Source organism: Sebastes fasciatus, chromosome 5 (assembly GCF_043250625.1).
Source record: "Sebastes fasciatus isolate fSebFas1 chromosome 5, fSebFas1.pri, whole genome shotgun sequence".
In the NCBI taxonomy this organism is placed as follows: Eukaryota; Metazoa; Chordata; class Actinopteri; order Perciformes; family Sebastidae; genus Sebastes; species Sebastes fasciatus.
Genome location: NC_133799.1, coordinates 1,786,533 through 1,801,291, shown reverse-complemented (window position 1 = coordinate 1,801,291; position 14,759 = coordinate 1,786,533). Strand labels below are relative to the sequence as shown.

The 14,759-nt window shown below is 38.5% G+C and overlaps 1 protein-coding gene across 4 annotated transcripts; it reads right to left on the bottom strand.

Moving 5' to 3' along the window:
• Positions 1-912: 912 nt before the first annotated feature.
• Positions 913-14,519, bottom strand: traf3ip2l (TRAF3 interacting protein 2-like). 4 transcript variants are annotated; one of them, XR_012594079.1, is made up of 11 exons: positions 14,133-14,519; positions 10,386-10,484; positions 8,931-9,622; positions 8,790-8,832; positions 7,556-7,620; positions 7,322-7,419; positions 7,162-7,230; positions 6,199-6,315; positions 6,028-6,102; positions 2,877-4,214; positions 913-1,519 (listed from the first exon to the last, which is right to left on the bottom strand). XR_012594079.1 is itself a non-coding variant. In XM_074636808.1 (10 exons), the coding sequence occupies exons 2-10, from the start codon at positions 10,448-10,450 to the stop codon at positions 4,068-4,070; spliced, it is 1,371 nt and encodes a 456-aa protein (XP_074492909.1). In that variant the 5' UTR covers positions 10,451-10,484; positions 14,133-14,519; the 3' UTR covers positions 913-4,067. The 4 variants fall into 4 exon arrangements, 2 of the variants coding, with proteins under 2 accessions (XP_074492909.1, XP_074492910.1); XR_012594080.1 differs by having other exon boundaries at positions 14,143-14,519; XM_074636808.1 differs by having other exon boundaries at positions 913-4,214.
• Positions 14,520-14,759: the final 240 nt, after the last annotated feature.

Here is a 14,759-nt window from a genome sequence, read left to right as displayed (position 1 = left end):
TTGCAGGTCGGTGTCTCATGGTCTCTTGTGTGTCTCCGCTGTTCAGACTCAGACTCCAACACAAACTCCAGTGAAGCACCAAAACCTCTTGGTTGTATCTAGTGAAGCTGTTAAACAGTGTTGGCCGCGGTCGGAGGACGCGGGGGAGACCGTAGCTTTGGTCTCCAGGACCGGAGTCTCTGCTCCTCTGCTCCTCTGCTCCTCTGCCTGCCTTCACTCACACACCGCGCTCCTTCTCTCTCTCTCTCTCTCTCCACCTCTCACGTGCATGCTGCTCACTCCACACTGCAGAAGAGTTAGTTTAGCTCTGAGAATATCTAGTGAATGTTCAGTGGACGTTTGTGCAGAAATAACTGCTGCAGCTCCTCCAGACCAACAGAGGTTTCCCGTGTCTTGTGAAGTGACGGGGCTCCGCAGAGAGAAACGTTATCGTCTCCGACCAAAACTCCGGCGTCTCCCCCGATTCTTACAAACAGTCCCTTTAATCTGTTGATTATTTTTCTATTTTATTATGTACTCTTTAACATGTTTATTATCCTGTATTTTAACTTTTAGCTACCATACATTGTTGTTTTTATCGTTAGCGTAGTTTTGTTTGCAAGTTATTGTTTTACATCTCGACACCGTCGTAAATCCACAACGGTGTTTAGAGGTAAAATAAAATAAATGTTTGCTTCACAATCACTGACTTTACTGCGTAAAGGCAGACGTACCATGCCGTTTTAATTATTATAAAATATTCAACATTAGATTTAAAATTAATCCTGTTTTTGATTGTTTTAGAGCCTTTTTTAAACAAACAAAACAATAAATATAATAATGTATGATTCTCATAACGTTTCTCTGGTGGTGAACTAGTGGCATTCAGGAAGTCAGCACCTTGTTCAGCAATAAAAACAACTTTCTAATGAGTAAAAATACATGATTAAAAAACATACTTTAATAATTTTGTCCATAATTTAATATATAAATGTATAATTCTGATGCTGCTAAATCTGACGGTTGCACAAGACAAAAATAATATTTAACACAAACTGTAAAAAATAAATCTAACGCCTCGTTTCCACATCGCTCTGCGTACGTACAGTATACGAGTCAACCGGAAGTTCATTCATTCAGATGGGAACCTCCGTGATCTCCGATGTGTTTGCGAAACTCCTTCCGATTTTTTCGGTTCGTATTTGGCCAAAAGCCAAGATGGCGACAGATAGAAACAAAGATGGCGACGAACAGAAACCAAGATGGCGACGAACAGAAACCAAGATGGCGACGGACAAAAGCCAAGATGGCGACGGACAAAAACCAAAATGGCGACGAACAGAAACCAAGATGGCGACAGATAGAAACCAAGATGGCGACGAACAGAAACCAAGATGGCGACGGACAAAAGCCAAGATGGCGACGAACAGAAACCAAGATGGCGACGGACAAAAGCCAAAATGGCGACGAACAGAAACCAAGATGGCAACAGATAGAAACCAAGATGGCGACGAACAGAAACAGAGGGTGCGTACCAAAGCTCTTAATTTTCGTTTCCTCGCTCCTCGATCCTCGCTTGAACCGGAAGTTGTTCCATTTTTTGTTCCAAAAGGTGCGCCATTTTGAAGACCGTCCCAAAGCTCTTATTTGTGCATCGAGGAGCGAGGATCGAGGATCGAGGATCGAGGAGGCTTGCCGGAGGAGCTTTGAGCGAGGATACACCAGTATATCCTCCACGGAAGTCTTTTACCGACCGACACGCCCCCTTATTGGATATCAGTCACTGATTGGACGCTGCTGCTGATAGACACGCCCCCTTATTGGATATCAGTCACTGATTGGACGCTGCTGCTGATAGACACGCCCCCTTATTGGATATCAGTCACTGATTGGACGCTGCTGCTGATAGACACGCCCCCTTATTGGATATCAGTTACTGATTGGACGCTGCTGCTGATCAGACTGATCTGATAACTTTACCTCTCAACATCGCTGGAGTTTCATACCGGAGTGAAAACAGATCACATATTAAAGGTTTTATATTTTAGTTGTCTTCTGATTCACCATCTAGTTATAATCTGTGTTAACTGAAGCTCTGAGCAGCAGAAGGACCTGCAGTATCTCTGCTTCACACAGCGTCAGTGAAGCAGCCTGACAGTCAGAGAGGTTTATAAAACCTGACAAACTGACTTAAAATAACTTTCATTTATTAGAATGATTTGTCTTTTCATGATCTGTTATTTCCCCCGTTAACTTTTATTAATGAAACTATTAAAGTCAGAGAGAGAAGGAGAGTCTGTCTGTCAGCAACAAACACCTTTTACATCATTTATCCTCATTTCCATTCAGTCACATGAGGCTGATGATTCCTGAACGTCTGGTTTGATATGAGTTACATCATTTACATTTTCCCTTTAGCCTAATAAATAATGTCCAGTGTTCAAAAAACACCATAGTCATATTCTGGGTTATGAAATAATTAACTCACAATCAGAATATCAATAACTACAGACGCTAATAATGAATCAATAATATAAAGTTATTGATCCAGTAGAGATGGTTCCTGAGCCTCTAAGCAGTCCACAGTAGAGATACAGACTGCAGCTTGCACTTGTCTTTATTAGTATTAGTACAGTTCAGACACAAACAGCTGTTAAAGCTGACTGACAGCTGATCCAGATGTGGTCAGCTGCTGCTGTCATCAGAAACGGACGTCGCTTCACGTGACGCTTCAGAGGAAACGACCGTCCCATGTCGCTTAAATCGTATTTCCTCGTTTCCTCTCTCCTCGCATGGTTTCCTTGCGTCTCTCCATGCTTCCCTGGTGGGAGGGACTAAGACGCAAGGATGAGACGCAAGTGAGGGAAACAGGGATGCAATTAAGAGCTTTGGCATGCAGCCCAAGATGGCGACGGACAGAAACCAAGATGGCGACAGATAGAAACCAAGATGGCGACGGACAAAAGCCAAGATGGCGACGGACAAAAAACAAAATGGCGACGAACAGAAACCAAGATGGCGACGAACAGAAACCAAGATGGCGACGGACAGAAACCAAGATGGCGACGGACAGAAACCAAGATGGCGACGGACAGAAACCAAGATGGCGACGAACGGAAACCAAGATGGCGACGAACAGAAACCAAGATGGCGACAGACAGAAACCAAGATGGCGACAGACAGAAACCAAGATGGCGACAGACAGAAACCAAGATGGCGACGAACAGAAACCAAGATGGCGACAGACAGAAACCAAGATGGCGACGGACAAAAAAACAATTGGAGACGACTAAGATGACGAGCTCGAGGCTTCAGAACCGTAGTCCGGGTGACGACTTCTACTTCTTTTATACAGTCTGTGCGAAAAGTAGACAAAGTTAACCTCTCTCCCGTTTCCGCGGTGACGTTTCTATCCATCCGTAAAGAGAAGCACTTCCTCCCGCCAGGAGGCGTAATAATCCGTATACTAGACAGAATTACGGACGCAAAACATAACTGTGTGGAAACGAGGCGTAAATCTGCCTCCACTTTAAACAACATCTGCCATAAACACAAAACAAATGAAAGTAAATTATGATCCTCTTTATGCATCATCCGTCACTTTGACTCTTCACAACACCACCTCCAGGTGGGCGGCTGTTTGCTCTAGATAGACGCTGTAATAAGAAAGATAATCTGGCCGAGGCGGCGTGTTGACTTCTCATAAATGGAAGCTCAAACATACGTCACTAAACTATTCATCACATCTGTCGGCTGTTTAATCATCAAACACGTGTTCAAATTCTATGAATCCTGACTTTTTAAATTAAAGAAGTAAACATTGTACCTGTCCGGCTGTAAAAGCACCAGTAAACATCAGAGATTAAAACTGAGAGCCTCCAGGTCACATCAACACTTAAAACTGACGTGGCATTTAAAAGGCTCTAATCATTCAACATACAGTATAATCCAGGTGAAACGTCCACACGGCACCCTAAATCACCACCACATCGTGCACATCCCCGTTCACCTCCACAACTGCCAGCAGTCCTCCGCAAACGTTTAATCCAAAGAGTCCAGTCCCGCCTGCGTCCTCGGGTCCCACGTCTCTATATGGGGATGGAAACGATGGTCGGGAGCGCTCCGATAGGAGGCGGGTTGTACTTCTCCACCCTCATCAGCCGCCGCAGGATGTCGTCGCGATGGAGCGGCCATTCGTAGACGTGCGTGTTCTGGAGCCAGTTTGGGACGTGACACTGTGATCATGAAGAGAAGAGGAAGACTCATCAGACGCATTAACATAACTGATGAATCCATCGGTACCAACCATGTCAGACTAGCTGGTCATGAAGGAGGTTAAATAACGCTCCAAACTTACACACATTTTTTTGGAGAGGAAAAACTGTCATGTCCATTTTCAAAGGGGTCCCTTGACCTCTGACCTCCAGATCAGTGAATGTAAATGGGTTCTATGGGTACCCACGAGTCTCCCCTTTACAGACATGCCCACTTTATGATAATCACATGCAGTTTGGGGCAAGTCATAGTCAAGTCAGCACACTGACACACTGACAGCTGTTGTTGCCTGTTGGGCTGCAGTTTGACATGTTATGATTGGAGCTGATTTTTCAGACATTTTTCTGACTTTTTTAACTTTTTTTCGGAAAGTTGACGGACATTTGTTGGACATTTTCTTCACTTTATTTTCAGACATTTGTTAGAAACTTTTTTTACTCTTTTTTCCGAAAGTTGTCGGACATTTTTTTTTACTTATTTTTTCAGACAGTTGTTTGACATTTTCTTCACTTTTTTTTGGACATTTGTCGGACATTTTTAATTTTTTTAGACAGTTAGACATTTTTCAAACTTTGTTTTTGGACGGTTGTTTGACTTTTATCGTAATTTTTTTTTAACTTTTTTTCCGAAAGTTGTCGGACATTTTTGGGATATTTTTTTTACTTTTTTCGGACATTTGTCGGACATATTTCTTTCTTCTTTTTCTTCTTTTTTCTGATATTTTTCAGACATTTTGTTTTTACTTTTTAAAAACTTTTGTTTGGTTGATATTTTTCAGACATTTGTCAGGCATTTTCTTTTTACTTTTTTTCGGGCATGCTAAATCTTTATGCTAAATGCAGTACCTGTGAGGGTTTCTGGATCAATATCTGTCATTGTTTTGTGTTGTTCATTGATTTACAATAATAAATATATACATACATTTTCATAAAGCAGCAGATTTGTCCACTCCCATGTTGATAAGAGGATTAAATACTTGACAAATCTCCCTTTAAGGTACACTTTGAACTGATAAAAAAATGTGTGATTAATCGTGATTAAATATTTTAATCGACTGACAGCCCCAGTGCTTATATATTTAGTTTGTTTTTGTCTCAGATGTAGCTACGTATACATACTAAATACATGGTTGAACTGTGTAGGAGTGGACGTAATGTTTAATCTTCGCACTTCTTTATTGTCGGAGTAATTGCGTGATAGCGCCGTCTCCTGAAAGGTCGAGTCTGTTAAGTTTCTGTCGTTTAACGTCACAAGAGTTGAGCGGGGAGAGAAGGCGTTGGTAGTTTTGTTTCGTTTCACGCGTAACGTGACGACGTCGTCACGAGCGAAAGACAGAAGCCTAAAGAATGAATGTGTTTTTATTCTAGATGGATTTAAACAGGATCAAACAGGCATCAAGGATCCATTTTTAAAGCTCTGTCACTTCATGTTTACACTAAAAGAAATGACAGGAATGTTATTTATCTTCTCTGCTAACATACAGAAGGCCCTGAGCTGTCATAATGACTGTTTAGTACAGCTTTAATCACCATTAAATCCTTTAATCTACTGACAGCCCTAGACCAGGGTACACAGTTGTTGTTTTTCTAGCTTGTTTTTTATTTTGCCAAATCCACAGACACCACCTCTCCCATCTATGGACAATTTTTCTATTGACACAGACAGTGTTTTGTTGTGTGTTGATGTGACATCATACGTACGTACGGCGTGTGTTAACTGGAACAGGGCGTTGCATAATCACACAGAGGGAGTAAATGAAGCATTAAAACTCACCTTTTTAGCCCCGGGGAACACGATGGGAATGAACCTGAAATTCTTGCTTCCGTTCTGGATGAACTCATTCTGCAGCTGAAAGAGACACAGAAAAATACATTTTAAAAATAAATGATAAAAAGCAGCAGATTTCAGAGTGAATGTTTCCGTCTTCAGGAGTTCGTTGTGAACCTGTTTGTGTATGTAGACGGTGTTGAAGGTCCTCTCGTCGTTCACCAGGCCGACCGGCGAGGCCGTCACCGTCTCGTAGTACTTGGGACTGATGATGATGATGATCAGGTACTCTTTCTGGGTGACCAAACAACATAAATAAGAGCCGTTTTCATTCTTGTGCTGTTATTAAACTCCTCGATAAAACATGTTTGCTCCTGCAGAAAGAAAAGATGGTTCAACGACTTCCCCAGTTGGCCAGATTATTATATAAAAAGTAGGCTGTTAATCGATTAAAATAGTTAATCATGATTAATCGCACTTTTTCTATCTGTTCAAAATGTACCTACTTTATGCAAATGTATGACTATATTTATTATTGGAAATCAATTAACAACCCAAAATAATGTCAGATATTGTCCAGAAACCCTCACAGGTACTGCATTTAGCATTGAGATTTAGCATGTTTGAGAAATGTTGAGAAATTTCTGAAAAAAGTCTGAAAAAAAGTTTAATAAAATGTCTGAGAAATGTTGGAACATTTCTGAAAAAAGTCTGAAAAATATAAAAAAAAAAAAAAGTCTGGAAAATGTCTGACGAATGTATGAAAAAAAGTAAAAAAAAGTCTGAAAAATGTCAGAATAAAGTACGACAAATCTCCGACAACTGTCCGAAAAAAAGTAAAAAAAAGTCTGAAAAATGTCCGAATAAAGTACGACAAATCTCCGACAACTGTCCGAAAAAAAGTAAAAAAAAATTTCAAAAAATGTCTGACAGATGTCTGAAAAATGTCCGAAAAAAGTCACAAAAATGTCCGCTAGTAACACATGGTTGGTACTGATGAATTCATCAGGTTTTATAGTTTCATATTATACCAGTATCTTCACTATATCCTTAAAACTGAGCCGCTACAACCTAAAAATCACAAGTTGTGTTAATGCGTTAAATAAACTAGTGGCGTTGGAAAGGTCTGGTTGTTTTTACCTCACTGAGGTACCGCTCCATGAAGTCTATCTTGCTTATACTCCTGAACTGCTGCTCAAATATATCGATCTGAAACAAACAAAGACATCAGTCAGACAGTTTAACAAACATTAAACCGTCTCTGATCAACCGTTAAATTAAGAATAAACCGCGTACGTACGTGCGTATCAAAGCCGTTGTGTCGCAGCAGAGCGACAAAGTTGATGATCTCGTTGACGTGCTTGTCGTTGTCCGCTTCGTACGTCACAAACACCCTCCCTGTATTCAACAGAAAAGAGTAAATGAATAAATAATAAAAGGAGGATATATAGTATATATATATATATATATATACACACACACATGTATATATACACACAGCAGCACAGTAAATAATGTGATTATCAACACTCACTCTGCTCCAGAGAGAGCGGCGTGCTGTGAGGAGGATGCTTCTCTTTAGCCGGAGCGTTGTGGCCGCTGCACGGAGTTAAAGATCATTTAGTTAGAAACGTGATGAAACCGGAGTTATTAGCGTAAACTAAAGTGAAAATAAGCAGTGAAATATATTTTTAGTGAACTGAAACTGAATAAAAACAATATCTTTTAAGAAAAAAATAAACTGAAACAATATGTCCTGGTTAAAAAACTAATACAAATAAAATATTTTTTTTAGAGAAAAAAATTCACTCAAAAGCGTGGAGCTATTAAGCCTGAGTGGACGCACCCTATTTCTGCTGATAAAGCGACACGGAGAACAACAAAGCTGTGTTGAAATCAGCAGGAGGAGAGTTAGTAACGTTAGCTGTTAGCAGCCATTAGCAGCTCTGTCCTGACTGGATAAATAACGGAGCTACTAACGTTAACGGAGGTGCCATTGAGTTATTATTATGAGGCGTTCAAGCTCTGTTCAGTAAAAATGACTATTGAGCGAAGGTTAATTCTAATGATGTGTTCAAATGTAATCTCGTAATATGAAGTTTTTGGTGAGAAACTTGAATAAATCCAGTTGTTTGAAGGAGAGGTTTTCACATAAATAGATATTAGAGAGAATTATGACCTGTTAAACGTCATAACACTCGCTCTAACCAGCTTATAATACATCATTAAAACTACCAATGACAAGATTTATATTAAATAGCAAATATTTAAATAATCATAATCATTTGAATTTTGTGTTTTTATGCAAATAACCACCATAGATGACAATAACAAAGTACAGTACAGTACTGTGTACAGTACCCTGCCACCCCTGAAAAATAGGGCTTTCCCAGAAGCTACGGTGTAATTCAAACACTTTAATTTAACGTGTATAGAATGTTTTTTATGTAAAATATATTGAACATTGAATGACATCAGATCTAAAAAGTTATTCCTTCACTTAGCGCAGAAATTTCAGTTAATTTCAGACCCTGTTTATGAGACATATCTGACCCTAACAAAAACAAACTAAAACTATATAAATAAAAACTAAAAAATATAAAAACTAAACCTTTATGAAAAACTGAAACTAAACCAAAACTAACACATTTTTTTAATTAAAATAAAATAGAAACTAATTGAAAATTCAAAACTAATATAACCTTGGATGCAACGTGTCTCAAATACGTGTACTGTGATATAGAATATAATATATAATAAGAACTCACATTGGTGTGTATCCGGCTCCAGGAAGTCTGCAGGCGCCGGGATCTAAAGCGACGACAGAATAAAGAAAACATCCTTTACTGTTTATGAATAGATGAATAGATCCAAATGTTTGGTGACGTGTTGATGAACAGCAGACTTACAGTACGGGTCGTAGGTCGGGTGGTACGGTGGCCACGGCGGTTTGTTGGCCACAGGCCCCCTGTTGAAGGCGTCTGCAGGGCGCTGAGCACAGCAGGCCGCTCCCTGTGGCGAGCACGTGTACGGAGACAACGTATGGTGGCACAAGCTGCCCGACGGCGGGTTGGAGCACAGCGAGAGCGGCTGCTCTAAGCTGCTGATGCTGGGGCTGTGGCGGCCGGGCAGGGACACAAACTTGTACCCCGACAGGCAGCTCTCCCCGGAGCAGCTGGAGTAATCTTTCTGGCTCAGGGACGACGGCAGGCTGTTGGGATACCCCGACCAGCTGCTGGCGAAGCTCGGGTGGAGCCAGGCGCCGTCGGCCTGGCTGGGGAACGGCGTGGGCTGGCTGTAGCCGGCAGGTAGGCTGCGGTGGGGCTGGTAGGAGCAGTAGCTGGAGCCAGGAGGAGGCAGGGCGTGGTTGTGTTTGTGTTCCTGCTCGCTGACCGGCCTCGGCCTGCTGAACAGGGAGTCATCGGTGAAGGCGGCGTGCTCCGGAGGCGGGCGGTGGAGTTGGACGTCGGGGTCGGGGGTGGCGTCTGGCTTGTGAACGACGTTGGCTTCTTGCTCCTGAGTGCTCATGGTCTCATCGTCCTCTTCAGGCGTGTTGTGGTGGCTGCTGAGGTACCTGCTCAGCTGGCTGACGTGACTGAAACTGATTCATCGACATCGTTAGAAGAGATTAAAACTGATCCAACAACATCTGGTGGAACAGCTGTTTCACTCTTAATGCACTTTGTAGCAGCTGAACAATTAATCAAGATATCATTGACTTAGTATCTCAAAATAACGACTTAGTATCTCAAAATAACGACTTAGTATCTCAAAATAACGACTTAGTATCTTAAAATAACGACTTAGTATCTCAAAATAACGACTTAGTATCTCAAAATAACGACTTAGTATCTTAAAATAACGACTTAGTATCTTAAAATAATGACTTAGTATCTTAAAATAACGACTTAGTATCTTAAAATAACGACTTAGTAACGCAAAATAATGACTTAGTATCGTAAAATAATGACTTAGTATCTTAAAATAACGACTTAGTATCGTAAAATAATGACTTAGTCATTATTTTGCGTTACTAAGTCGTTATTTTGAGATATTAAGTTGTAATTTTATGATACTAAGTATTGTAAAATAATGACTTAGTATCTCTTAGTAAAAAAATTACTATATAATATCGCAAATCATATTGTAATAGCAATATCAGTCAAATTAATCGCAATTAGATATTTTTTTCCAAAATCATTCAGCCCTATTTTGTAGCGTGTAAAAGTCATAATTTCTTATCAGAGTGATATCTGCTGTGGCTGTCGGTTAAAACAACATCCGTATGAACACATTTGAATACAAACAACAGCAAAGAGGCAGCATGTACATTATATAACGTCTAACAGCGTGTCTGTTGTCACCTATTGGGTGCTGAAGCCGAGTAGATCGAGGTTGGCAGCATCATTGGGCCTCCTCCTCCTGACATCCATGTGGGTCTGGTTTACGCTGCATCTGAAACTCTGGAGACATTTTAAACAACAATTAACAAAACTGACAACACTAATTATCTGATTGAAAGTACAGCTGCTTCCTTTCTGAACATTAACACACACACAGCTGTTAAGTAAAGCAATTTCTACAACAGCCCACGCGTCTGCTGGTGTTTTTGATTTGCATGAGATCTCATTTAGTTTACGTCTCTCCCACACAGGGGACTTTTCTCTGAAAGTTTGTTGGTTGATTCTCAGGAGACGAATCAACTCACATGTGGGAATACGGAAATGATGCCGCTCACGGACAGCAACAACACTACGATGGAAAATTAAACCACAAAGCTTCCTCCTGATTTCTTACTAATGACACGTTTGATAAACGATGATTCACAGCTTTATGCCCACTGTACTTTTTAAGGCATCATTTATAACAATCACACATTAAAAACGACTCAAAACATTTCACACAAACAGTCATCAAAGCTATGGAAGCCCATTTCTGCCCATAAAAGACTTAGTATCTTGAAACAATGACTTAGTATCTCAAAACAACGACTTAGTATCTCAAAACAACAACTTAGTATCTCAAAACAACGACTTAGTATCTCAAAACAACGACTTAGTATAGCAAAACAACGACTTAGTATCTCAAAACAACGACTTAGTATAGCAAAACAACGACTTAGTATCTCAAAACAACGACTTAGTATCTCAAAACAACGACTTAGTATCTCAAAACAACGACTTAGTATCTCAAAACAACGACTTAGTATCTCAAAACAACGACTTAGTATCTCAAAACAACGACTTAGTATCTCAAAACAACGACTTAGTATCTCAAAACAACGACTTAGTATAGCAAAACAACGACTTAGTATCTCAAAACAACGACTTAGTATAGCAAAACAACGACTTAGTATCTCAAAACAACGACTTAGTATCTCAAAACAACGACTTAGTATAGCAAAACAACGACTTAGTATCTCAAAACAACGACTTAGTATAGCAAAACAACGACTTAGTATCTCAAAACAACGACTTAGTATCTCAAAACAACGACTTAGTATAGCAAAACAACGACTTAGTATCTCAAAACAACGACTTAGTATCTCAAAACAACGACTTAGTATAGCAAAACAATGACTTAGTATCTCAAAACAACGACTTAGTATAGCAAAACAACGACTTAGTATCTCAAAACAACGACTTAGTATCTCAAAACAACGACTTAGTATAGCAAAACAATGACTTAGTAACTTGAAACAATGACTTAGTAACTCAAAACAACGACTTAGTATCTCAAAACAACGACTTAGTATAGCAAAACAACGACTTAGTATCTCAAAACAACGACTTAGTATAGCAAAACAATGACTTAGTAACTTGAAACAATGACTTAGTAACTCAAAACAACGACTTAGTATCTCAAAACAACGACTTAGTATAGCAAAACAATGACTTAGTAACTTGAAACAATGACTTAGTAACTCAAAACAACGACTTAGTATCTCAAAACAACGACTTAGTATAGCAAAACAACGACTTAGTATCTCAAAACAACGACTTAGTATAGCAAAACAATGACTTAGTATCTTGAAACAATGACTTAGTAACTCAAAACAATGACTTAGTATCGCAAAACAACGACTTAGTATCTTGAAACAATGACTTAGTATAGCAAAACAATGACTTAGTATAGCAAAACAATGACTTAGTATCTTGAAACAATGACTTAGTATCTCAAAACAACGACTTAGTATAGCAAAACAATGACTTAGTATCTTGAAACAATGACTTAGTAACTCAAAACAATGACTTAGTATCGCAAAACAACGACTTAGTATCTTGAAACAATGACTTAGTATAGCAAAACAATGACTTAGTATCTCAAAACAATGACTAAGTATCTCAAAACAATGACTTAGTATCTCAAAACAATGACTTAGTATCTCAAAACAATGACTTAATATCTCAAAACGACTTAGTATCTCAAAACAACGACTTAGTATCTCAAAACAACGACTTAGTATCTCAAAACAACGACTTAGTATCTCAAAACAACGACTTAGTATCTCAAAACAATGACTTAGTATCTCGAAACAATAACTTAGTATCTCAAAACAATGACTTAGTATCTCAAAACAACGACTTAGTATCTCAAAACAACGACTTAGTATCTTGAAACAATGACTTAGTAACTCAAAACAATGACTTAGTATCGCAAAACAACGACTTAGTATCTTGAAACAATGACTTAGTATAGCAAAACAATGACTTAGTATCTCAAAACAACGACTTAGTATCTCAAAACAACGACTTAGTATCTCAAAACAACGACTTAGTATCTCAAAACAACGACTTAGTATCTCAAAACAATGACTTAGTATCTCGAAACAATAACTTAGTATCTCAAAACAATGACTTAGTATCTCAAAACAACGACTTAGTATCTCAAAACAACGACTTAGTATCTCAAAACAATAACTTGTTATCTCAAAACAATAACTAAGTATCGCAAAATAATGACTTAGTATCTCAAAACAACGACTTAGTTTCGCAAATCAACGACTGAGTATCTCAAAACAATGACTTAGTTTTGCAAAACAACAACTTAGTATAGCAAAACAATGACTTAGTATTTCAAAACGACTTAGTTACGCAAAATAATGACTTACTATCTCAAAATAATGACTTAGTCGTTGTTTTGAGATAATAAGTCATTATTTTGCGATACTAAGTCATTATTTTGCGATACTTAGTATCTCAAAACAACAACTTAGTATAGCTACATAATAACTTAATATCTCAAAATAATGACTTAGTATCACAAAAATATTAGTATCGCAAAATAGTATTGCAAAAATATTGAGTTAGTATCTCAGAACAATGACTCAGTATCTCAAAAATAGTGACAGTATCACAAAACAACGACTTAATAGCTCAAAATACTGACATAGAAACTAAAAACAATGACTTAGTATCTCAAAATATTAGTATTGCAAAATATTATTGCAAGAATAATTACTTATTACCTCAAAATAATGAGTTAGCATCTTAAAAATAATGACTAAAAAATTCAAGTGTCACCATTTCGATAAGGTCTCTCATTATAATGACTTAGAGGATCTTTTTTTCATCACATCGACCTCATTTATCTGTTTTCAGTTGGAAATAAAAAATAAAAAAAAGGTGAATGATCTAACAAAAGCCAGTTTACACATTAAAAGTTATTTTCCAGACCATCACATCTCCACACATTTACAACTCAGCACAACACAAAGCTGCTTAATATGAATGTAGGTCTATAAAACCTCAGATTCTGATAGTTCCTGTAAATGTAAATACACAGGATTGTTAACATCCTCTCTGTGGTCGCACACACACTCTGCCTACTGTTTCCACCGACTGACCCAGATATACAGTATCCGTTCACCTTTTACTGCTGACTGCACTTTAACTCACAGGTGAATAAAAACACCTCCAGACTTTATCTAAATATACAAAACAGCATCAGAGTCAACTTTAGCATTATAATGAATCTTCTTAGAATAAAGTGTTTATTCCCACAGCTACCTGAGAGCGGTGTATTGTTACCAGAAGTACTCATATACCTGACAGATATTCACCAGAGTACATAAACAGGTTGTGTAACGTGAAGTAAAGTAATTAGTTCACCTGAACTCACCGTCGCTGCTGTTGAAGTTAAAGTCTCCTCCAGGTGAGCTCAGCCTCACCTGTGCACACCTTCACCTCCAAACAGGTTAAAAAAAAAAAATTGGGTTCAATATGAATGTTTATATTTGTCCTTTGACGTCGACTCCACGAGGCAGATGAGAGATATTGACGCACCGGAGCTCTTCTGTCTACTTTACTACTGAGAAGCACCGCCCCGCCGGGAGACTCCACCTTTAACCGAGCAGCCCACACTGACACACTGACAGCTGCAGGCTGCAGGCTGCAGGCTGCAGGCTGTTTTCATGCTGAATGCAATAACCTGTGAGGGTTTCTGGACAATATCTGTCATATGATTGGAGCACATTTTTCGGATATTTTTCTGACTTTATTTCTGACATTTGTCGTACTTTTTTCGGATATATTTTATTATATTTTGACTTTCTTTTTTTTAAAAACTTTTTTCATACATTTGTCAGACCTTTTTTTCTGATATTTTTGTATGTATATTTGCATTGTTCATTCATTTACTTTTGTATTTATTTTTGTATTATTTATTTACTTATTTTTGCATGTATATTTTCATTTTTTTTTATTTTTGCATGTATATTTTAATTTATTTTTGCATTA